The 25,948-nt window shown below is 42.1% G+C and overlaps 1 protein-coding gene and 1 long non-coding RNA gene across 12 annotated transcripts in view; one reads left to right on the forward strand and one right to left on the reverse strand.

The window, feature by feature from the left end:
* PDCD1LG2 (programmed cell death 1 ligand 2) overlaps positions 1-25,948 on the reverse strand; it is a 95,196-nt gene that overhangs the window by 34,857 nt on the left and 34,391 nt on the right. For 8 of the 10 annotated variants that reach the window (XM_073806139.1, XM_073806135.1, XM_019934807.3 and 5 more), the window contains 3 exons: positions 21,860-22,126; positions 14,187-14,324; positions 9,536-9,585 (listed from right to left, as the gene is read on the reverse strand). In XM_073806139.1, coding sequence (XP_073662240.1) covers positions 9,536-9,585; positions 14,187-14,324; positions 21,860-22,126 — 455 coding nt within the window. Of the gene's footprint in view, positions 1-6,040; positions 6,166-9,535; positions 9,586-14,186; positions 14,325-21,859; positions 22,127-25,948 lie in introns of all 10 variants that reach the window. The other 2 variants (XM_019934809.3, XM_073806138.1) reach the window with 2 other exon arrangements.
* LOC117312630 (uncharacterized) lies at positions 10-16,814 on the forward strand. 2 transcript variants are annotated; one of them, XR_012332507.1, is made up of 4 exons: positions 10-493; positions 2,973-9,360; positions 11,012-14,448; positions 16,564-16,814. It is a non-coding gene; the product is annotated as an uncharacterized lncRNA (long non-coding RNA). The 2 variants fall into 2 exon arrangements; XR_012332506.1 differs by having other exon boundaries at positions 11,012-11,166; positions 13,739-16,814.

Genomic DNA, 25,948 nt, shown 5'->3' on the forward strand with positions numbered 1-25,948 from the left:
CTGGGGAGAAAAGTCCACAAATAGGAAAATCGTTTTTCTGACTAGAAAATACATAACCTCTCAAAATCAGATTGGAGTGAGAAAACTGGAGTTAGAAAAAAACGCTCAAAAGGCAGCATGGCTTAAATCTTTCTTTCCACCCCCTCGATCATTGCCCTAGTCCAAATCTTCAGCCTTTCTCTCCAGACCTGTGGCAAGAGGCTTCTCTCCTCCGTACTCTGGCCTGTAGTCAGCTCAGCAATACTGGAGCAAAGTTCTTGGGGTTTCCCTATTCAGACCTTTTAGAATTCCGATTGTGCCAGATATTCCTGTTTGTTCATGTAGATGCTCTCTCCACCCTGCTCTGTCCTGTTCATACCCCAGGATTGCATCACTGGCCTTTCTTCCCTCTGGTTTCCATTCCCTCAGTTCAGGGGAGAAAGGAGATTGCATCGGTGATAGGAGGGTGAGGTTGGAGTATCTCTTCCTCAGCCACCTTCTGGACAGTTTGCAGGTCAGTTTTATTCCTCCGTTAAAGCCCACAGCTCCAGGGGGCAGCCCTTTCCTGTTGCTGTTTTCACCAGTGTTCTGGTAACTGCTCCCTCCCCTTTCCCCTTCAGGCTGAGGCTCAGTCACTGGTCCCTGCTCTTTTAGTCTCAGGATGCCTAATATCCCTCACTGGTTTCCCCTCATCCTGCTCATGTCTTTGTAAAGAGTAAAAACTTGTAAACTTGCTTCAGTTGCCCCCCTGTATGTGCCCTCTGTCTCCTGCTGAGACCTGACCAAGGCACCCACGCCTGGTGAGTAAAATATAATCTCCTTTGCCCAGAATTCATGACTCACGATATGGCCCCCAACAATCTTTCCCCTTATCCCATACCTGGCTCTTGCCAAATGAGGATCACATGCCTTCTCCTTCAGATGCCTCACGTCTTCCGGTCTCTCTGCCTTCCCTCCCGTGTCCCCTCTATCTAGAATAGTCTGCTATTTCTGTTTCTGCCTGGCTCAAATGTCACCTCCTTCATGAAACTTTTCCTCCTCCCTGATTATCCCCAGCCCAAAGTGATATTCTTCCCCCCATCTCTGAACTTTTGTGCATTATGTGTACCTCTTGTAAGCCATAGAGAACCATAAAAAACACAGAGACTTCTCACACCAGTAAAAATCTATGAGCACTGGTGAGTGAGGCCATTCCTGATGCCCCCAGCCCCTTCTCCCTCCCTGGGACAGCTGTGCTCTGTGTGGAAAGGAAGCATGATGTGGGGTGGGCATTTCTGGGGATTCTGTGGCCAGATAAATAAGGTGGGCTTCAGAATAAAGTGATCATAGAAGATCACTTCTATTACATGATTTTCCAAATATGTTCCAAGAAGCACGAGGTACCTTGGAAGTCTTTGCAGGGACCTATGGAAGGGTCTTTATATCCCCTATCCCAATTCTGCCACTGTTTTAATCTACTTTTGTAAGATAATAGAAAATATATATATTGGTCTCGGCCCCCAATTCCTGGCACAGAGTTCCTAAAACCTTTGTAATTTCCTAAGTGGTAAGAGCACTAAGAGCATCTTTTCTTCTAATATTTGGTCCTGGTTCCTGATACAGACCTCCTAAATCCCTTGGACTTTCCTGGGTGGTAGCAGTGTCTTTTGGTCTAGTGAGGTGACTCTTGGTGGGCTGCTGGATGGGTGCTGGTCACCAGAAAGACCAAGCCATAATTAGAAGTTTGGAATTTTCAGCGCCACCCCCTATTCTGCAGAGAGGGGAGAGGGGCTAAAAACGGAGTTAATGATTCATCATGCCATTAAAAATCCCCAAAGGAAGGGTTTTGAAGAGTTTCTGGATTGGTGAACATGTGGAGGGGCTGGGAGAGTGGCACATGGAGAGAGCATGGAAGCCGTGTGTGCCCCTTCCCAAGCACTTTGCCCTACAGATTTCTTCCACCTGGATGTTCATCTGTATGCATTATCATATCCTTTTGTAATGAACTGGTAAACCTAAGTATACTATTTTCCTGAGCTCTGTGAATGGCTCTAGCAAATTAGTTGAACCCAAGGAGAAGGGCATGAGAATCTCAGATTTATAGCTGATTGGTCAGAAGTACAGGTGACAACCTGAATTCATGATTGGCATCTGAAGTAGGGTGGGAGCAGTCTTGTGGGACTGAGCCCTTAACCTGTGGGATCTCATGCTATCGCCAGGTAGATAGTGTTAGAATTGAGTTAAATTGTAGGACACTCACCTGGTGAGGCAGAGAATTGCTTGGTGTGGGGAAAACCTCCACACATCTGGTGTCAGATGTGTTTGAGTGTGATAGTAGTGTGAGAGTAAAGGAGGAACATAGGAAGACGACTCAAACTTTTCCTACTCAGTATATATAGGTTTTCTTTCTAATACCTCCTTTTTAAAGGCTTATAAAAAAAGATTGGGAACCACTGGAGTAGGAAGGGGGAAAGGAGACACACCCATGGTGCCATGATGGAATGCCAAGGTTGTGGTCAGTTCTCAGGTGGAAGTTCTTAGGGGGAAGACAAGAGACTCAAGTAAAAAAACAAAATAAAACAAAATGTAGAGATTGGATCAATTACTAGAGGATATATAGAAAGCTGGCCTCTTTTATTTTAATTTTAACCAAACTATGGCAATGAGAACAGGGTTTTGAGTACCTCATCTCCAATACTTCATTGTAAGACTCTTGGATGACTCATGTGCTTAATTCATCCTTATAATTCTCACATGGCCTACCAGACAGAGTCTTTCAAATAGCAGACACAGTACATGTTTTAGAGCGAATGAATGAATAAATAGTGTTATACTGGGGATCATAAGATCTTTTATTTATTTATTTATTGTCATTATTTCATCAAGAAAGTCACTTAACATCCCTTAGCCCCAGTCTCACCATCTCTAAAGTGGAGAAGTCAGGCTACATGGTCTGGAAGCTCTAAGAAAGCATGGTTTGATGACTAGAATAACTCTTTTTTTTTTTTTTAAAGGAAGCATGATACATATCTATGGTATCAGAATCCACTCCTCAAGTTATACTGCTTGACAGCTTGGTTGCCTGCATAATAGCAAGAAGCCATGGGCCTGAACAGCATCACATGAGTAAAGTTAGCTGCAAGAAGAACTTCCACAAATGGAAAGGGCAAGAACAAGTCCCAAGACTTCATCTCCCGAGGTGATGCTGAGTAAGAATGTGAGGGCCCAGGATGGCTCCTGGAAAGCCTGGAACCTAACACTGTCCCCACAGGGGTAGTTTTGGGGGTGAGGCAGAGTTGGGGTGACAGAGAATGCGTGTGGGAGAGTGACAGCCCCGAACTGGCTGGGCCTAAGCACTTCCCGGTGGGCTCTGTCTTCAGACTTCATGAAGCTGAGGTAAGAGTGGGGGTGGCCTTAGGTCTCTTAGTACAGGAAAAGTACATCGAGGTGGGAGGAGGTGCAAAGCCTGGAAGAGCCTCTAGGTCAGGGGTCAGCAAACGTCTTCTGTAAAGGGCCAGATTATAAAAAATTTAAACTTTATGGGCTATACGGTCTCTGTCGCAATTATTCAACTCTGCCATCAGAAGCAGAGGAAGGGGTGTGAAATTTGGGGGAGGGTGACAATATGAAAACAATGAGCATGGTTAAGTTTCAATAAAAATTCAATAAAAATTTTGTTTATAAAAACAAGAGGGTATTTGACCCCTGGCTGTAGTTTACCTACCTTTTTTTTGTTAATACAAAAAAAAGATAGGTAAACTAGGTAAAGAGGTAGGATAGTAGAGTGTTAACTGTGGTTGATTCTCATTAATAGGTGCCTACTAAAAGTACTACAGATGTTCTAGAAATCATGATAAGTTATTCTCTTTTGAGCTGGAAAACTCAACTAAAACAAGATGTTTTATTAGTGAGCCAAATTTGGTCCATATCAGTCACCTTCTTTAAATTTATCACAGAATAAACTAAAAGAAGTACTGACAAATGGACAATAAAACAAACACCAAATACCCAATACTTTCATTAACAGTAATATCTCACTTCATTGCATTGACTAAGTAGACATAAAATATATACACTTGGAAGTGGCCAGAAAATAATGCTGTGACCATGCTGTGCTTAAGAGTAGTACAGACTGTGTGTACAATGCAGAGGGAAAAAAAAGATGGGTGAGTTGGGGGAGAGAGTCTTACAGATTAAGAAAGGGAGTACAGTGTAGTGTATAGGCGTGGGCTCTAGACTGGGATACATGGGTCCATTTACTGGACCTTGTATTTACTAGCCATATGGCCTTGCACAAGTATCTCCTCATCTCTAAGATTGGAGATGGCGGCGGGAAGTATATACCTCATAGGGCTACCGTGAGGATTAAATGTTAGTACCTCTAAAGTGTTTAGAACAGTGGTCTGGCATTATAACAATAATAATGCTAATTATTATTCTATATTAAGATAGATCCTGCAAGAAGTTTGAATTTGGGTCAGCAAGAAGGAATGGGGAGGGCATTCCAGGCAGAAGATACAACATGAGCAAAGGCACAGAGGTAGGAATGAGCTTGGCATGGGAACAGGAGAGGGAGAAGGATGCCCTGAAAAGCCATGCAAAGGAGTTTAGATCTAGTCTAGAGACAGGAGACTGGCATGATGATGAAAACAGTGTAGGGGGAATCGGACCTCACAGAGTGTGCCGGCTCCACTCAAGGGGACTTTCCAAAGCTATCTGTACATTTTAAAATGTCTCACTGGGAGTTGGTAAGGAAACAAGATATTAGATAAGTCAAATCTATTTCATGTAATCTCTTCATTTTACTGAGAAGTAATTTCCAAAAACTGTAGTTTGATTTTATCAAGTAACATTTGACTACAAGTTTGTTTTTCTTTCCCCCTCTAGATCTACTCAGATATTCTTTATTTCAAAATACATAAAGTGGCAGAGTCTGATGCCACAGATGTTCTTTTGTTGCTGAAAGGTTGAGAGGCAGTGAGCTGAGAAAAAAATCCTGCTGAAATATGCAAAAAACCCTAAATAGTTAGTCTGCACGAAAATCTGGGGTGGCAGCTACATGGATGAACAGGTATTAGACAGAGCCCTGGTCATTTGGACAACTCCAATGACCAGAAAATAGATGGCCACATACTTCTATTTTTAAAGGCTCTGAGAGGTCTGATAACTTGACTTATTCCAGGCAAAATGTTCCCCTCAACTCCTGATGCCATGATGGTTAATTTTATATGTCAATTTGCCTAGACTAATGTGCCCAGTTTGGTGAAATGTTAGTCTACATGTTGCTGTGAAGGTGTTTTGTAGATGCGATTAACATTTACCGTCAACTGACTTCTTTTTTTTTAAGATTTTTTTGATGTAGACCAATTTTTTTTTTTTTTTTTTTGCGGTACGCGGGCCTCTCATGGTTGTGGCCTCTCCCGTTGCGGAGCACAGGCTCCGGACATGCAGGCTCAGCGGCCACAGCTCACGGGCCCAGCCGCTCCATGGCATGTGGGATCTTCCCGGACCGGGGCACGAACCCACATCCCCTGCATCGGCAGGCGGACTCTCAACCACTGTGCCACCAGGGAACCCCTGATGTGGACCATTTTTAAGGTCTTTATTGAATTTGTTGCAATATTGCTTCTGTTTTTATGTTTTGGGTTTTTTGGCCCTGAGGCATGTGGGACCTTAGCTCCCTGGGATCAAACCCACACCCCTTGCATTGGAAGACAAAGTCTTTAACCACTTGGACCGCCAGGGAAGTCCCTACCATCCACTGACTTTAAATAAAGCAGATTACCTTCCATAATGTGGATGAGCCTCATTCAAACAGTTGAAGACCTTGAGAGCAACAACTGAGGTTTCTCAGAGAAGAAGGAATTCTGCCTCAATACTGTAATGTAGAAATCCTACCTGAGTCCCCAGCCTGCTGGCCTGACCTATAGATCTGGGACTCAACATTGCACCTTCAGCTCTTACCTGAGTTCCCAGCCTGCCAGCCTGCCCTACAGATTTCATACTTTTTGGTCTCCTAGCGGTTCTGTGTTCTGTTTCTCTGGAGAAGCCTGAAGTACCCCTCACCCCCAACAACACGTACCAAGTTTTCTTGGCTGTCCAAACACTGGGCCCCAGACCTAGCCTCTTCCTATTTCTCAAATCAGTATCTCCATGTCTGGCTCCTTCTTCTTCCCAGGGGATATTATCCAAAGCATTAAATCCATTCTAAATAAAGAGTTAATAACTGATGAACAACTTTTTAGGGAGGAAATTAAAAAGCATCTACTGAAAATCTAACACATTGGTATTTGTCTTGACAAAACCATAAAACATTATGCTAAGTAAAAATGAGTAATTTGTTCCTTTAATACTTCATCATTAGTGATCATCAGTCAAGTTCTACATTTTATGCAGCTCTAAACATGATTACAAAGACTTGGATCAATCTGAAAATAACTCTGGATGCAACTGAAACATGTAGAACACAAAATAATGTCATGTATGTATGTACATGACAAAGATGAATGGAAATACAGATAAACGCATAATTGTTTTTTTTTTAATATATTGTCAAGGACCATGACTTTTCCCACCCCACACCCAAGGCAGACATTATTCATTCATCAATCACCACACTTTCCATCTAGAAATAGTCTCCCAAACCATCCTTATCTCTGCTCTAGGCATTCCCTGCACCTGACATGAGGCCTGTTTGCCCTTCTGGATTTGGTCCAACTTTCTCAATTTACAGTTGACAAAACTCAAGCACAGAGAGGGGGCAGATCTTACCTAAGGTTGTGTAGCTAGCTCACAGAAAAACTTAAATCTAAATGTCTTGAATTTTAATTGTGACCTCTTTTTTTATAAAAATAAATATTTCAGGCATAAAATAAAGTATAGAGAATAATGTAACGAACATCTGTATAACCACTACCCAGTTTGAGGTTAAATTTGATGTTTATCACTTCCATACTATTTTTGTACTTTTATATCACATGACTGTTTCCCATAAACACTACTTAGGGGTTGTTTGCATGTGTTTTTTTTGTTTTGTTTTTTCTTTTTGCGGTACGCAGGCCTCTCACTGCTGTGGCCTCTCCCGTTGCGGAGCACAGGCTCCGGACGCGCAGGCTCAGCGGCCATGGCTCACGGGCCCAGCCGCTCCACAGAATGCAGGATCTTCCTGGACCGGGGCACAAACCCGTGTCCCCTGCATCGGCAGGCGGACTCTCAACCACTGCGCCACCAGGGAAGCCCTATTTGCATGTTTTTAAACTCTCTGTCATTGGTAATATGCTATCTGTATCTGTCTTTCCTCTCCAAATTATATTGTTCAGATTTATTCATCTCAAAAATACATCTAGTTTTGGTGCTTTCATTTTAATTACTGTCTAGTCTTCCTATTCAACTTTTCTCCTATTGATTCATATTTGATTATTTCTAATTTGTTGCTATTATAAGTAATAGTACCGTGTACATTCCTATGTGTGTCTTCTATGATGTATATCTAAGTGGTCCTGACTTATTTACACTGTACCACATATTCTCAGGTAAGTGCCAAGGAGGGGTGAGGGAGAAAGAGGAGAAGCATCACTCTCTCACCTCCCTGACTCTCCCTTCCTCCAGGTTAAAAGGTAGAGACTGTGACTATATATAATTGTGGAGGGGCGGGGGGCCAGGCAGGGGGAGGAGGGAATTAGTCCCATTTCTTTAACTTGATTTTTGATCAAGATAGTTACTCTATTTTGAATTTCAGACACCATTAAAAGAGGGTTTGCAATTTTTCTGTTTATAAGGAGCTGTACTGGTTAAAAATGACTGTGATACACTGTTAATCCAAAGAAGTCACTTTATAACAGTGCAACATGCAGACCATGTGGCAGGCCATAGGATAGACATTTAGGTTGGCAGCAAGCCTTTGAGTGTTCAGTTCTCCAAATAGGTGTTTCTGCCTTCATTACTCAGATCCTAGGCTCTTTCCTGACAATATTTTCTCTCTAGGAAAGAGCTTGAAAACTGGTCATTGACAGGCTCAATTAGCCTACGGGCACATTTTATTTAGTTTGTTTGGTAGTTGAAATACTTTCAGCCAGCATTTAGTAATTAGGTTGTTTTTATATAAAAATATGGATTTCCATCTTCTCAGGCAATGTTAGGCTAGTGCTAAATTGACATGGAATATACTCTCCAATTTGTTGAAATCCCTCCCCCACTCCCTATCAGGTTATACTAGACAGTGTTTACTCATTTCATCTCCTGCCTGGCCCTAGTAGGCACCTGAGTTTATTACCTCTGTGCTCAGGACTTCCACTATGCTTTCTTCCTTATGCTGAGCCATTGAAGGAGTCGCTTATACACTCTGACCTCGTGAAATTCAGACAAATATTGGGCCTCTCCCATGGAAACTCACATGTAGGCCAAGCAGATCAATTTATAGGAATATAGGATTTTTGTTTCTCAAGAAATGAATGTTTCTATCAGGCCTGCCAGTGTTGATGTGAAAGTTTTCTGAGTCAAGAAAATCTTGTTGCTGATTCAGAAAAGCTCAGGGTAACAGTCCGGCCTAAGCTGCAATTCTTTCCTGGTGCTGTGCCCAGGGATGCGTATACAGTCACAGGATGTAGTTTCAAGAATCGCTTTCAGGGAAGTGGTGGAGACAGGGAGGGTGCAGGAGCCTCTTTTCATTTCATTCTTTTAAGTTTCATTTTGTGCTTCTAAGCTGCCATGTCTGATGCATAAGCCAGACACAGACCCTGGTATCTGAAGGTTTTCTAGGGTTATTTTCACAATTGGTCCCTCTGGAATTTTGGGGATATATTCAACAGAATTTGAAAATGAACAGTTCTGAATATTCTGACTAGCCGATACATAGTTATTTAGAAATTTCTATGAATTGCCTATCATTATTTTGGTGACTCATAAACTTGTGTGTCACACCATGTGATCCCTAGATTGCAGGGAAAGGCAGCTTTCCCAAGAAAGCCAGAAATACCCATTTTACAATGAGACCCAGGCCTGTTGGTCCCCAACACACCACTTCCCCAGGGTCTAAGCTTTTCATCCAATGAGCCTGAATGATTTCAGCAATCCTACTTCTCCTAACCTCCAGATCACATCCTCTCTCTTCCACAAAGTCCAGCTCCATGCCTGTCAACCTCATGACATACTTCTACATCCCCAGCAATGCCCCTGACACACAGCCCCCAACAGTGTACTTAACAACTGTTGCAAAAACATCAGCTGTTGATTGTGCCACAGTAGAATATCTTCTCCTTACTGTTAAATTTAACCATGCATCTAATTTTGTGAGCCCAGATGTCCTGTGCCTTATTTTCTAGGGGTGCTTAGGAATACAGACAGACGAAAGGCTACAGAGTTGTTCTGTGGCTATACAAGACACCATCTTGTTCTCCAAGAAAGGTATGGAACAACACAGGGTTGCAAGAAAAACGGGCTAAAAATGCCACTTAACAGGAAGATTCTGCACGAGCCTAAACTATTCAGTTGCCCTTGGTGCATTAATAGAGGTTATTTCTTAATTCACGCTGGAAGAGGAAAGGGGGTGAAAAAGAAAAGAAAAATCATGATTACTTACAGCTCTGTCCACTTCCCTCCTTACCGTGGTGACATATCTTTTTGTTGTGCCTGAAAAAGAAAAAATCCAGGGATGGGTTAAGATTAACGAGGAAATAGTTCTGTTTATAGGCTAAACAATGGCAGAACAAAAAGTAACTTCAAATAAATCCACATATAGAAGTCCAAATGTCCACCGTGGTTTGAGACCTCAGGCTGAATACGACGAAAAACCATACTCTTAGGAGAAAATTGTGAAGAAAGAAGGGCCCCACTTACTTCCCATTCTGTTGTCTGCCTCTGGCCCCCAGGTACTCAGAGGCTGAGGGGCTGCTAATTTGGGTATTCAGCCCAGGAAATGTCTCCGAAATTATCTCTCCCTGTTCTGCTTTAGTCCTGAATACCACTTCCTTCCTGTCTTCCCTAAACAGAGCAGATGGTCTGATCAATTAATTTACTCTAAGGTATAAATGACATACTTGTTCAAAGTAATTCCTGGGGCAGAAGCGCAAGTTCACATGATGGGACGCTGCTGACCACTGTTTCCCTGGTTTCATCTCTTTCTCAACCGCTGATTTCACATGTTCCCTCCCACTCTGATTTTCTTCCAGGGCTTGATGCCCATGTCCTACAGTTGCCTGGGCTCCTGAACTCAATCCATCCCTAATTCTGCTTTTGCTCTGTACATCAGATTCTTTGTAACTCCCTCATAACCATCCTGACCTTGGCCTGGACTTAGAGGGCTTCTATCCCACACGGCAATCTCCTCCAAGAGTGTTTGTATTTGAAAGGAGCCCAATGGTTAGCCTATAGAAATTGCCCTTGAATGTTGGAGATTGAGTGAAGGTCTCTAATGCCTGAGGTCAGTGCTGCCATTCTCTGTGGTTCTCATGCAAGCATTAGCCAGCATATTTGGCCTTTGGTTTAAATCCCTGCAAAGTCCTGGCTCAGTCTTTTAGGGCAGTGCCACTCAAAATGTGGTCCATGGGCTGGTACCAGTGGGTGAACTGATTGTTAACAGTCTATGATGAGATAGATACAAAAATCAAGTATAAACATTTAGAAACTTTTATAGAAATTCTTTTAATATGTTTTGTTTTTTAATGATCATATTTGTTGAAATATATATTTATTGAAATATCATATTATATTTATTGAATCCAGTAGAAATTGGAAATACTGCTCTATCCCACAGAGTAGCTACTAGCCACATGTGGCTATTGAACACCTACAATATGCGAGCACTTAAAATATGACCAGGGACTTGAATTTTTATTTAATTTAAATAACGACATATGGCTACATTGTACAGAGCAGGTTAGCATACATATCTGCACATGGGAGGTTAAATGTCTAAAATTTTGTTTAACGCCTATATATGCCAGGTAATGTTTTAGACACTGGACATATACTGATGAATAAGAGAAACACAGTCCCTGAACTCAGGAAATTTAAAGATTAGCAGATGAAGCAGAACTTGACATTGTTTTTGTAATAGAAGGCCAACTTCTTTTCTGGAACCCAGCAAGTCACCCTGCAGCCGTAAACTATTGAATGGTTCCTCTTAAGTGGAGATGGTAAACAGAACCCTGTATGGACTGCCAACAGCCTCCCTATACACCTTGGTGTGCAGAGCTGGTTGCTGAGACATAGGTGGGTAAATCTATTTAGGAGCCAAAGAGCCTTCTGGGTGGACCTGTTTATTTTACTCTGATAGATTTAGAAGTTTGGGACAGCAATGTCGCCAAGAGGAACTCAAGATAAGGCAGTTAGGACTGATGTCGCAGGCTCAATGCAAAGGCTGAGCACAGAAGAGGCTGGCTGGGCACAGCTGCTGTTAAGGCAGGAAGCCCCTTCTGCCACACCAGCCCATGAGAATCTTGCTTTAGGAGCAATGGCAGAACGTGTGAGGGGAGCCAGAAGAGTTGCCATCCTGCATCACTCTGGTCTGTGTGGGGATCTGGACTGGCAAGGGTACCTTTGTGTGGTGGACAGAGATACCCAGAGGGAACAGAGATGTTGATGGCAGTAGAAACAGCTGCAGCTCAAAACCAGTGCCCTCTGGTGAACTGACCTAGCTCCCCAGTAGCCTTCCTGCCTGTTTTGAAGCAGCACTGACCCTGGGGGCTAAGCAAGCCTTCTGACAGTCTGTGGGAGGTGGGGAAGTACATACTGTAAGAGGGAGACACTGGACTTCTTGCTGAGGTAGGCAGGTGGGTACTTGAGGATTTGGAAAATTAAAAGGGATGCAATTCCATTTATAGCCCAAGCTATTAAAACAGGCCGTAAGTATGTAATGTGTGCTGAGTGCATTGAAATGAGAAGTAGGTGCTATGGAAATATCTAACAAGGGGATTTGAAGTAATGGGTGTCATGAGGGAGTAGAGTCAGGGGTGGGACTAGAATCAGGGAAGGCTTGATGAAGTGACAGCTTAGCTAAGATTCAAAGGATGACTCCAACTCAGGTGGACAAAGAAAAGAAAATATTTTAGAAAGAGTGAATATTATATGAGAAAACTCAGAATTGCAAGAATGAGATACCTCTGTGGACCAGACAATTCTGTATGGCTAGAGCTTGGAAAACGAGGGTACAAAGCCGAGATGTGAGTCATAGGACCAGGGACTTGTTGGGACTTCACCCAGCGAGCAGTGAGAAGCCATGGAAGAGGTGTGAGCAGAGAAGACAAGGTAGATTTGAGAATTTAAATGCCTGTTCTAGCTAGATTGAAAATAGACCACATTGGAGGCAGGAGTGGGTGCAGGGAGACAAGTAGGAGGGTTCTGCCCTAGTCCAGGTTGAACCACAGTCGTGGCAGTGAGGTTGGATCAATAAGCTGGAAAATGTTGTTCTCATATTGCTTCCTGCATCAGATGGAAAAAACACCTCAAAGAAGTTGAGTGATTCGTACAAGATCCTAGAACCAATATGTGGGAGCACCAGGTCCAGACCTAGCTTCTGTCACTGGTTTAAAGCTCTATCCAGAGTACCAGAACTTCTCAAGCTTCTTCTGTGACATGAGTTTGTCTACATGGCAGATGCATTTCCACACGTGTATCTGTTTACTCCCTTGCAAGAAAGCAGATCCCAAAGCACAAGAGTTAGAGAGGGGGGTTATTACATAGGCAACGGTGATTTCACTCTGGTTCATTAAAAACAGAAAAGGAATCATTTGAAAATGTATTCACTTACCTCTTATTAGTAACAAATCTCTCCCACTCCAGTTGGTGCCTGAGACTTGCACCCAGCTTGAAGCTACTGATAGCTTCACTTACTCTTGAGATTGGGATGGGGGATGAGGGGAGGATTTCTTTTTTCTGCTCTATCTTTAAGGAATGTTGCTCCATTTCATTTTCCCAAAGAGAGTAGGGACAGAAGACTCTGCTGCTCATTTCTGAGGTGACTAATGGGCTCTCAGGTCCCAGGTCTGGGACCTTGGTTATAAAGTTGTTTCTGAGAGGTACGTATGAGGGAGGTAATGAAAGAATGCAGAAGGTAAGATTTTGATGAGCTGCATCTGTCATGACTCTCTGAGGTCATAGATTTGCAGAAGTGATTCTGTTTAGTCAAAGTTCTTTGGGGCAAGACCCTGTAATTCCTCCTTTATGGTGAATTGCCCTTCCCCTCCACTTCTATCCCCTCTCTCTCTCTCTCCCCACCCCATTTTTCCTCCTTTCCTCCCTCCCTTCTTCCCTTCTTCCTTCCTCCCCAACCCCCTTCTTTCTTTTAACAATAGTTCTTGGATGCTGGATTCCATAGTAGAGGGTTTTGTGGTTAATACCCAAGCTAATGCACACATAGGTCAAAGGAAAAATTATGACAATATTTCACGGCAGATGAGACTATAGAAGTTAGACTGTAGACGTAGGATAACAATCACCTAAAAGCCCCCCAATTCTCAAATAGTGACCATTCCAAATTCCTACTGAATTACTCCCAGATGCATTTTCCTTTTCTATAGGCCATGTTTAGATCTTGGGAGGAGCTCACTGGGTGCTGACAAAGGAATAGTTTTAGAAAGCACCAGATAGGCCTGCAGGTATTCTGGCATGGGCTCAAAGGCCACAGGCATCCTCTGTCCCAGCTGTCACAATAGAATAGGAATGGGTTGGTGAGCATGTGACAGGGTGAGGAGGGAGCTGCTGAAAGACCTCAGGGTACCACCAATCATGTGCTTTCCCTACCCCCAGATGGCCTCATACTTTTTTCCTTTCCTTACCCAACCAGAAGATTCAGATTCTTGTGGGAAGGAGGAGGGCTCAGCCCAGCTCAGACCCAGAATGGAGAAAGGAGGAATGAGAACTAAAGGAATCCTCATAAAGGATCCTGGCATCCTCCCACGAGTGAACTCTGACCACATACTCATCTGTATTGCGAAAATAACACTGATCTCACGAGGCTAATGACATTTTCTTGGCTCAAAGATCACAGCAAACAATTTCGGCCACAGGAACAAAACATTCCTTTAAAAATATTCAGTGTAAAGATTCCAGCTCACTGAAGACTGGAGCCATTTTTTTTCTGGGGGAAAAATCATCAGGAAAAGCCCAAAGCAATTCATAAGCCCTGCGTGGACTGAATTTGAAGCTGGGCAGCTGTAGGGCAGTGAGGCCAAGCAGAGCCTCACACTGCAGATACCCAGTCCACTCAGTTACCATGAATGAAACTCACTTACCTTTTCCAGAATAAAACTTTTGGCAGAGCCGTTTTCTTAGGACTATCATTGTGGCTATGAACATTAAAGCAATGATGAAGGAGAGGATGAAAATATGAAGTAGTGAAGATGGACGGATCTCGGGGGATTCCAGATCACCTGGAGGAAAGAAAAGCACCAGAATCCCATTACATGTTACCTTAGAGGTAAACCAACAAGTTGGCCAAATGACTGGGTTATAACCAACATGGCCAACTTGCACTGAGCATTTACTCCATGCCAGGTACTGTCCTATGAATGCTGTATGTATATGAATGCTGTATATATATGAATGCTGTATGTATATGAATGTTGTATGTATTAGCTCTTTTACTCCTCACAACCATCCTATGAGACAGGCTCTACTATGACCCTCATTTTACTGATGAAGGAAGTGAGGCACAGAGGTCTTTCCCAAAGTTATACAGTAAGTGACATAGCTGAGATATAATCCAGGCTGCCTGGTTCCAGATCCCATGCTTTTCATCATTCTGATACACCTATCATATTATGTCTTCCTTCCTTCTTTCTTTCTTCTTTTTCTTTCATTTGTTTCTTTCTTTCTTCCTTCCTTCTTTCTTTCTCCCTTCCTCCCTTCTTTCCTTCCTTCCTTCCTTTTTTCTTCTTTCTTTCCCTTCTTTCTCTCTCTCTCTCTCCTTCTCTCCTCCTTCATCATCTCTCTTTTCCCAGTAGGATAGTCCCTCAGTCCGAATATGTCTCCTCACTCCACTGGTAAGCACTCATGGTGCTTAGAATTTTTACCATCAGTTATTCAATCTCCAGGATTAACAGGATCCTTTTGAAAAAACTAGAATATCATACCTTAGCATGAATCACTACAACTAGCCCTTTTCCTTGTCTCAGCTAATCAAGGTCTGACAGTGAGGAAAAGATGAACTAGTAGAGAGGTGGATGAGAAGAGTAATTTTGGAGGTTGGGGGAAAGACTTGTAAAGGAGAGCTCTGGTTAGAATGAGGGCCCCAGACTGACAAAGGGCAGGCCTGGAGGGGCGTCCACTGTAGGGAGATGGAAGGGTATCCAGGGTAAACTGTGCCGTTTCCAAAAGGCTGAATTTTGCCTCATGGAGTAACTCATAAAGAATAAACATAACAGGGACTTCCCTGGAGGCCCAGTGGTTAGGAGTGTGCGCTCTCACTGCTGAGGGCCCCAGGTTCAATCCCTGGTTGGGGAGCTAAAATCCCACAAGCTGTGCGGCGTGGCCAAAAGAGAAAAAAGAACATAACAGCCTGGTCCAGGAAAAACCTGGCAAAACTGCTCATGAGGAAGGGCTCAGTCCTGCCAACTGCCCTCCCCCTCCCCTATCATAGGGCTGTCTGAGAATCACAGACAGTTTTAGCTGAGGAGGGATCAGATATCATTTGATGTGAGGCCTTCGTTTTACAGTTGAGGAAGTAAGGCTCTGAGATGCTAAATTATCTATAAGGTCATCACTGCTAAGTAAGTGACGAAGCCAGGATTGCAAACCTAGATCTGTCTGATCCAAAGCTCAGGCCCCACAGATATTTGTCTCTATCCTAAGTTTGTGGTGAACATTAAGAAAAATAAAAAGCATTACGAAGTCTGGTTCATCTACACATTGGATAATCCATATATAAAAATTTTAATTGAGGTATAATTGTCATATAACATTATATTAGTTTTAGGTATACAACATAATGATTTGATATTTGTATATACTGTGACTGATCACCACAATACGTCTAGTTAACCTCCCTTACCATACATAACCCATAGTAATTAATATCTTCTAGGAAATGCTGATTAAGCACTTGCTACATGTAGCACCATAAGTCAAAGAGTTCTCACTGTCCCCACAACAGGAGAGGCCCCTACTTCAGTGCCTTTATGCAAACCCTTGTCCTGGGCAGGTTCCCTCATAGTTCCTTCCACACACAAACTCTACTTATTCCTGAAGACTTTCTAACATTGAACATCCAACAGGACATCAGTCTGCTTAGATTGTAAGTATCTGAAGTGCAAAGATTTTCTCTAAGTCATCTCTGAATCCCCTATAGAGCCAGGCGCCAGCTACATGAAAGGTGTCAATAAGGATCTGTTGGGCTGAATTGACCATCTGTCTATCTAGTCTACCTTGCCCAATCTTCCTTGTCATTAGTTACCTTGTGGCAGACTGCTGCTTATCCCTTAAATCCATTCTCCATTTCTTCTCTAGTATTAGCTAGGGATTAGGTGGACACATGGCTTCCCTGAGACTACATTTCTAAGCCTCCCCTGCAGTTAGGTGTGGCCAGCCACGTGACCTAAGTTCAGGACTAGAGAATGGGTCTTTTGAGTCTTGGCCTTCAAACACTGAATGTGTCTCTTTTCCTTTCTGAAGGCTGAAACATGAATGTGGCAGTGACCCAGCTTTGACAATTCAGCAGGGGTAACATCCTGGAGAGTGCCAGAGCAACAAGATGGAAAGAACCTGGATTATTGAATAACTTTATGGAATATAGTGACTTACCTGCTCTGAACCACCTTCTATCTCTGACTGTGACATCAGAGAGAAATATACTCCTGCTTTATTTGAGTCACTGTATTTTGAGGTTACTTAGCCTACATCCTAATACATCTTCTTTTAGATTGTTTTATAGTAATTGCATGCTACTTAACAATGATGTCATGATGCAATGGGAAAAACATTGGATTTATCCTATCTACAGCCTCATGCACTCATAAGGAAGTCATGCCTCTCACTAAAGGTACCATACTTTTTTTCCTGTTTCATCCTTTCTGACTGCTAAGGACTTTACAAACATATTTCATTTAATCCTCACAATAACCCTATTAGATATCTACCATTATTTACCCTCATTCTACAAATGAGAGGCTGAGTTCTAGGGTGGCACAGTCATACGTTCATGTTCTCAGAGCTAGTAGGTAGCAGAGAGAGGATTTGAAATTCAAGTCCATCTGACTTCAGAGCCCATGCTCCTGACCACTGCCAGAGAGTCACTTCCAAGTCTCCTGGGAGAACTTCTCTGCCAGCCCTACAAGGGTCTTGTTATAATTATTTCCTGTGTTCCAATCTCATTATATTTCCTAATGAAAATGCAACACTGCCTTAGTGGAAGGAAACCTGTTTCAAAGGGAAAATGGTCTCATTGCTCCTTCATTTCTGATTGAAAATTAGGATGTTCAGTCATCTATTCTAGAGCCACTGGAGCACCTCCCACCCCAGACTCTCACTGCTATATTTGTTTTATTCATTGACTTCTGGAGAAGCATGTTGTGGGTCACAGAAGTCAGCTGTGAGCTGCTCAACTTATGAGAATGAGTAGAAAGGGGACAGTCATAAGACAATTTAAAAATGCCTTTGTGAAACAGAAGCAAGAATGCCTTTGTGGGAGAATGTGTGACTTTGGTTATTTTGTTGCTATTTTGTTGGTGTTTGTATCACAAACTAGGGGATCATTTGACTGCTCTGATCTGGCTGTCCACACAGACTAGCAGCTGGGATGATGGGACTGGGGTCATCCAAGACTAAGTCTCCAACCCATTAATCTGACATTTATTGAGCACTATATGGGCAGAGCACTGAGGTTTTGCTTTAGTTTGGACATAAAGAAGACTCATGTGAACAATTAAAATACATGGAAAATAAAATACCAATGAAAGAGAAAAGACAAGTACAGTCACAGGCAAACAAAGAAATGGTACAGGCAATAGGTTTTAGGATGCAAGATGAAGGAAAGATGCCCTGGAGTTACCTGAGCTGCCATGGAGAACTGGTGAAGAGGGCGAATAATGATATTTTATGTGGAAGAAACTACTGAGCAGAGAAGTCATGGTGATTGGAGAGGTACAAGAGGTTCAGAGAGTACAGGGAAAGGAAGGGGAGCTGCATGGAGCAGAGGATCCATGTCAGGGGATAGGATGAATATAGAGCTGGGAAGGATTCTCAACATATCTCTAGAGACTGGTTGAAAATCTCTGACTACACAAAGATTCCTCCATTCCCCTGCCAGCCGCATTCATGAGTGGTATCCTAGGAGCTCCCAACCTCTGATGCAGACCCCACAGGTCTCTCCCACGATTGTTGACTATTCCATCAGCTCTGTTGGCTCCCTTGGAGAGAAGAGCCAGCTTAATTCATTCCTAACTTCTCACCACCTCAAGGCTTCCAGAAGAATGGTTAGTCTGCTCTTCCACCTCTCTACCATGAAGAAAAAAATACTGATGTACTCAGTGATGTGAAGTCTAGATTCCAGTTATTTCCAAATTCATCTTACCCAGGCCCCTGTTTCCCAGCAAAGCTCCTTATATGTGTCATTCTAGAAAACCACATTTCATCCAAAGTATTGGCCAAAAATTAACCAGGCAGAAAATTCCACATAACAAAGGAGAGTTTACTAAACAATTCTTGGAAAAAAATAATTCCCCTGGGATTGTAATATATAAGACTCTAGACCTCTGGTACGAATTAGTTATAGCTCAATTTTTATAAGGTGACAAGTCTGGTGGTCTTAGCTGTGATTTAAAAAAGAGGTAGAGAATATTGAAAGGTCCAAACTTACCTAATTCACTATTTTCACTCAGAGTTGGCCCTAAAAATGGTAAGTTGCTAAATCCTTAGCATGAATCCTCTCCTTACTTCCTCACTTCATCATAATCACTTAGTTAGAAAGAAGCTGGGCTAACTTTAGCGCTGAAATTGGGTAGCCAAGTGTGGATAGCTGGGGAAGCGGGGAATTGGGGGTTTGAAGATGACAACGGAGCTGGCTGCCTCTGAAAACTATATCAGGGAGGATTCTTTTCTTGTAAAAAAGAGAAATGCTAGGAAATTAATGATGAGATGGGCATTGAGTCACTTCAAAGTTCTCAGTCTGGTCTGTGGATTGATGCCAATCCATGATAAAATTTAATTTGAGACAGGGCAGGTATCTCTGGTGCCCCAACTCATATTCTGCCTGTCTCACCCCTGATTTCAGCTATGGCTGAATGTGGCTGAACGATGGGTGGTTCTGTGCAGGTTCTAACTCACTTCCCCCAGACAGTCTTGCCTCAACCATGTGCTACTTTTATGCCAGGGCTCCCCCAATGCTGAGGGTTGGTCCCTTTCATCATTACTTCCAGTGACCCATTTGTAGAATTTTTGCTTCTCATCTCCACAAATTTAGGCTCCACTTAAAGGTCCAGCTTCCTAGTGGCAAGTGCTTCTCCCAAAGGATGCTGTACCAAGGGATATGTTCTATTGCATCTAGATAATGCCTAGTCAGCTTGAGCTCTACCCACTGTCAGACCAGCAGGCAAAGAAAAGAATCATTGCACTGGTAGAGTAATCAATCTTGATTACCAGGAAGAACTCAAATGCTGCTACATAATGGAGGCAAGGAAGACTATGTCTGGAACTCAGGGATCCACTGATTCTCTGAGTCTTGTTACTTCCATACCCAGTAATAGCAATGAAAAGGCAATTGCAACAACTTCAGTCTGCTAAGGGCAAGGTGACCACGGGCTCATGTCTCTCAGGGTTGAAAGTCTGAGTCACCCCCAACCCCTATTTCTCTTCATCTTCCAGGCAAACAAACTATTCCATCTGAAATGCTGAGCGAGGGAAATCTAGAATGTATGGTGGATGAGAGAAATGACAAACATCACTTACGGCTTGGGATCAGTTGCAGCAGTAGAAGCTGTAACTTGTTCCATGAACTCTCGTATGTGCATCTTGTGCAGAGATTGTAGCTACTTCCCTGCCTGAAGCCTCGGAGACAGTGGACTTAATGTAGGGCATGAATGGAGGGATTTGAGCAGCACAAGGGATAGACTGTTGTAGTCCTGTCTCATTTCCTCTCAGCTTCACCCCTGATTTCAGCCACAGTCTGGGTAGAATTCAGGGTGGGCCTTGACTCACTTCATGGTCAGTGATTCACCTCAAGTGGATACATTGCTTTCTGCCCTGGAATGACTTTGATGCTATAGATGCTGTGGGGAGCTCACTCAGCCCACATGCATGCATAGCTCACAGTAGAAGGCAGTTAACGCTCCTGGGGACAACTGTTAACCACTGGGGGTAAAAGCAGATTGATTAGTTCTTCCACCTGAAGCCCTTTGAGTAAACATCTTAGGAGATGATCTATGCACTTCTCAGGTGGTCCTTGAGTACTTAAGCTTCTATTGTCCACACCAACAACTTTGGTAATGCGCCCTTCTATTTGCTTTTCCTTCTTTCCTGTCTTGATTTCCTAAACCTCTCACTTCTGCTCCCTGGGGTCATCACCTAAATACCTGCATGCCACACAAGTCCTTAACATAGGCTCTGTTTTATCTAACTAAGGTAAAGGGCAAATAGTGAAATATAATGACAACATAGCAAATCTTCTATAAAGTCAAATTTATCATAACTAGGGGCTGTTCTTTACTTGGAGATTATATCCTTTATTGGTATGATAGCAGAATAATGACTCACCTCAAACATGTCCATGTTCTGAAACCTGTGAATGAGTTATCCTACACAGCAGAAAGATTTTGCAGATGTGATTATATTAAGGACCTTGAAATGTGAAAATTATCCTAAATTATCAGGTTGAGGTATGTATTGCGGGGAGGCATCTAATGTAATCACAGGGTCCTTAAAAGTTGGAAAAGGTGGCCCTTAAAAGGCAAGAGAGTTAAAGAAAGAGATGTGATGACAGAGGCAGAGATCTGAGTAATGCAATTGCTGGTGTTGAAGGCTGTAGGAAAGGTCCACGAGCCAAGGAATACAGGTGGCCTCCAGAAGGCAGAAAAATCAGGAAAATGAATTCTCAGAGCCTGTGCAATCCTGTCAACACCTTGATTTGAGACCAGTGAAGCCGTTTTCAGATTTCTGACCTCCAAAAGAGTGAGGTTAAGCCCATGATGTTTGTGGAGCAATAGGAAACTTATGTCTCTGGTGATAAAATGACCTGTCTCTTATGAAATGATTATGACACTAGATGTTAACTCTCTTATTTGGCAAATGAATGTTCTTGGCAGATAAAAGAATTGTCCGACTACCAAAATTGTCAGAAATTTTGCTGGTGCACGAAATTCTAAAGTATGGGATTCAGCATAGCCAGTGAAGCCTCTAAATGATTATTTTAAGAGGTCAGTTTTCCTGGAAAACCCTAAAACCACTTGGCTGGCAGCAAAGTCAGCAAAGTAACATTCATACTGCTGACTCGTAGTACTGTGCCTGAATCACAATGATGAGCCTTTATGCTGGGTGTTTTCAGTTTCCTCTCTGGATCCATTCTCTCCACTCCAACACTCAGTTCTGAGATCTGAGAGGTTGACTTTATGAACATGTCAGTGGAATTCCACCTGGGCTCTGCTAATGGGAAACACCAGCAGGAGACTGGAGGGTGGGAGGAGAACGAGGTTGTGGTATCCATTCATCAGCTTCTGCTCTTTGGAGTTGATGCAGGTGGCAGCATCCCTGTACCGGAGGCCACAGCTCCCTCCTCCAGGTTCCAGTAGCCTCTCCAGGGTGGTAGTTGCTCCCCGACCTTTGAAGCCCCAGGTGTCCTGCACTACCTTTAGTACTTTCTCTAAATTCTAATCCCACCTTCATAAATAGTCCCTTTATTACACTGTCCTCAGATTACTCATTCTGAATGTGTCATCCATTTCTTGCCTGAACCCTGACTGGTAAGCTAGGCAGCTCTTACCTTGGTCAATGATGGCCGAAGTGAGTTCCTTCATATTGGCATTCCAGAACACACAGCTGAAATTCCTGCCAGGGTGTGGCTTTAGGCGCAGAACACTAGTGACCTGGTAGAGGCCTTCAGAGGTCTTGGTGTGGCTGGTGTTGGTAGGAACACTGATATTTGGCCAGGACACTTCTGCCAGGGGATAGCCTACAGCCTGGCAGGTGAGCTCTACCTCATCTGTCCCTGGGACCTTAAGGTTGCGAGTGTTTATTTTCTTGTAGGAAGCTGGATAAGAGAAGAAGAAAAAGAAATAAGTCTCTCTTTTCTGATTCCCGTGGATCTCTGTACTCAATGCCACGTGAAGTAAAATTATCATTATCAATATTAAGTACTAATAGTTTTAACTTGTTAAACATTTCCTGTGTCCCAGATATCATGCTATTTTACATACATTGAATTATTTAATTTTTACAATACATCAAAACAGCATTGTTAATATACCCAACTTTTGTTGAAGGTAATTGAGGCTAGAGAGGTCGAGATTTCACTCAGAGGCACAGGGCTTTTAACTGGTGGAGCCAATTTATGAACACTCGAGGTTTGATTCCAAATCTCAATGGTGCTTTACGCTACCACAATCTGTGGCATCCTGTATTAATGTAAATTATCTTACAATTGGGGATTGGAGAAAAGAGAGGCTGGATAAACTAAATCACTAGATAACCCCCACATCTCACTTTATTTAGTACTTTTTCTAACATCTTCAGGAGAAAATTTTCTTTCCATGTCCTCCTTTCCTCTGTCCTCTTTAAGATTAGGAGGAGAAAAAATAAGGAGCTAGAAATCTGTTGGAGGTCAGATTCATTGCCATCTTGGTCCCAGATGGTTCCATCTGGGTTTGTTTTTTCATTTTTTTAACACCTTTATTGGAATATAATTGCTTTACATTGCTGTGTTAGTTTCTGCTGTATAACAAAGTGAATCAGCTCTACCTATACTTACCTATACTTACATCCCCATATCCCCTCCTTCTTGCATCTCCCTCCCATCCTCCCTATCCCACCCCTCTAGGTGGACAAAAAGCACCTAGCTGGTCTCCCTGTGCTATGTGGCTTCTTCCCACTAGCTATCTATTTTACATTTGGTAGTGGCTATATGTCAATGCCACTCTCTCACTTCGTCCCAGCTTACCCTTTTCCCTCCCCGTGTCCTCAAGTCCATTCTCTGCATCTGTGTCTTTAGTCCTGTCCAGTCCCTAGGTTCTTCAGAACAATTTTTTCTTTAGATTCCATATATATGTGCTAGCGTACAGTATTTGTCTTTCTCTTTTTGACTTACTTCACCCTGTATGACAGATTCTAGGTCCATCCACCTCACTACAAATAATTCAATTTCGTTTCCTTTTATGGCTGAGTAATATTCCATTGTATATATGTGCCACATCTTCTTTATCCATTCATCCGATGATGGATACTTAGGTTGTTTCCATCTCCTGGCTATTGTAAATAAAGCTGCAATGAACATTTTGGTACATGACTCTTTTTGAATTATGGTTTTCTCAGGGTATATGCCCAGTAGTGGGATTGCTGGGTCATATGGTAGTTCTATTTTTAGTTTTTTAAGGAACCTCCATACTGTTCTCCACAGTGGCTGTACCAATTTACATTACCACCAACAGTGCAAGAGGGTTCCCTTTTCTCCACATCCTCTCCAGCATTTATTGTTTCTGGATTTTTTGATGATGGCCATTCTGACTGGTGTGAGGTGATACCTCATTGTAGTTTTGATTTGCATTTCTCTAATGATTAGTGATGTTGAGCATCCTTTCATGGGTTTGTGGCAATCTGTATATCTTCTTTGGAGAAATGTCTATTTAGGTCTTCTGCCCATTTTTGGATTGGGTTGTTTGTTTATTTGATATTGAGCTGCATGAGCTGCTTGTATATTTTGGAAATTGATCCTTTGTCAGTTACTTCGTTTGCAAATATTCTCTCCCATTCTGAGGATTGTCTTTTCATCTGGTTTATGGTTTCCTTTTCTGTGCAAAAGCTTTTAAGTTTCCTTAGGTCCCATTTGTTTATTTTTGTTTTTATTTCCATTTCTCTAGGAGGTGGGTCAAAAAGGATCTTGCTGTGATTTATGTCAAATAGTGTTCTTCCTATGTTTTCCTCTAAGAGTTTTATAGTGTCTGGCCTTACATTTAGGTCTTTAATCCATTTTGAGCTTATTTTTGTGTATGGTGTTAGGGAGTGTTCTAATTTCGTTCTTTTACATATAGCTGTCCAGTTTTCCCAGCACAACTTATTGAAGAGGCTGTCTTTTCTCCATTGTACATCCTTGCCTCCTTTGTCATAGATTAGTTGACCCTAGGTGCGTGGGTTTATCTCTGGGTTTTCTATCCTGTTTTTTGATCTATATTTCTGTTTTTGTGCCAGTACCATACTGTCTTGATTACTGTAGCTTTGTAGTATAGTCTGAAGAACAGGCACCTGATTCCTCCAGCTCCATTTTTCTTTCTCAAGATTGCTTTTGCTTTTTGGGGTCTTTTGTGTTTCCATACAAATTGTGAAATATTTGTTCTAGTTCTGTGAAAAATGCCAGTGGTAGTTTGATAGGGATTGCACTGAATCTGTAGATTGCTTTGAGTAGTATAGTCATTTTCACAATGCTGATTCTTCCAATCCAAGAACATGGTATATCTTTCCATTGTTTGTATCACCTTTAATTTCTTTAATCAGTGTCTTACAGTTTTCTGCTTACAGGTCTTTTGTCTCCTTAGGTAGATTTATTCCTAGGTATTTTATTCATTTTGTTGCAATGGTAAATGGGAGTGTTTCCTTAATTTCTCTTTCAGATTTTCCATCATTAGTGTATAGGAATGCAAGAGATTTCTGTTCATTAATTTTGTATCCTGCTACTTTACCAAATTCATTGATTAGCTCTAGTAGTTTTCTGGTAGCATCTTTAGGATTCTCTATGTATACTATCATGTCATCTGCAAACAGTGACTGTTTTACTTCTTCTTTTCCGATTTGGATTCTTTTTATTTCTTTCTCTTCTCTGATTGCTGTGGTTAAAACTTCCAAAACTATGTTGAATAATAGTGGTGAGAGCAGACAACCTTGTCTTGTTCCTGATCTTAGAGGAAATGGTTTCAGTTTTTCACCATTGAGAACGATGTTGGCTGTGGGTTTGTCATATATGGCCTTTATTATGTTGAGGTAGGTTCCCTCTATGCCTACTTTCTGGAGAGTTTTTTTCTTAAATGGGTGTTGAATTTTGTCAAAAGCTTTTTCTGCATCAATTGAGATGATCATATGATTTTTATCCTTCAATTTGTAAATATGGTGTATCACAATGATTGATTTATGTATATTGAAGAATCCTTGCATTCCTGGGATAAACCCCACTTGATCATGGTGTATGATCCTTTTAATGTGCTGTTGCATTCTGTTTGCTAGTATTTTGTTGAGTATTTTTGCATCTATGTTCATCAGTGACGCTGTCCTGTAGTTTTTTCTGTGTGTGTGACATCTTTGTCTGGTTTTGGTATCAGGGTGATTGTGGCCTTGTAGAATGAGTTTGGGAGTGTTCCTCCCTCTACTATAGTTTGGAAGAGTTTGAGAAGGATAGGTGTTAGCTCTTCTCTAAATGTTTGATAGAATTCGCCTGTGAAGCTGTCTGGTCCTGGGCTTTTGTTTGTTGGAAGATTTTTAATCACAGTTTCAATTGCAGTGCTTGTGATGGGTCTGTTAATATTTTCTATTTCTTCCTGATTCAGTCTCGGAACGTTGTGCTTTTCCAAGAACTTGTTCATTTCTTCCAGGTTGTCCATTTTATTGGCATAGAGTTGCTTGTAGTAATCTCTCATGATCTTTTGTATTTCTGCAGTGTCAGTTGTTACTTCTCCTTTTTCATTTCTAATTCTGTTGATTTGAGTCTTCTCCCTTTTTTTCTTGATGAGTCTGGCTAATGGTTTATCAACTTTGTTTATCTTCTCAAAGAACTACCTTTTAGTTTTATTGATTTTTGCTGTCATTTTCATCATTTCTTTTTCATTTATTTCTGATCTGATCTTTATGGTTTCTTTCCTTCTGCTAACTTTGA

The sequence above is a fragment of the Tursiops truncatus genome, chromosome 6 (assembly GCF_011762595.2).
Source record: "Tursiops truncatus isolate mTurTru1 chromosome 6, mTurTru1.mat.Y, whole genome shotgun sequence".
NCBI classification, from domain to species: domain Eukaryota; kingdom Metazoa; phylum Chordata; class Mammalia; order Artiodactyla; family Delphinidae; genus Tursiops; species Tursiops truncatus.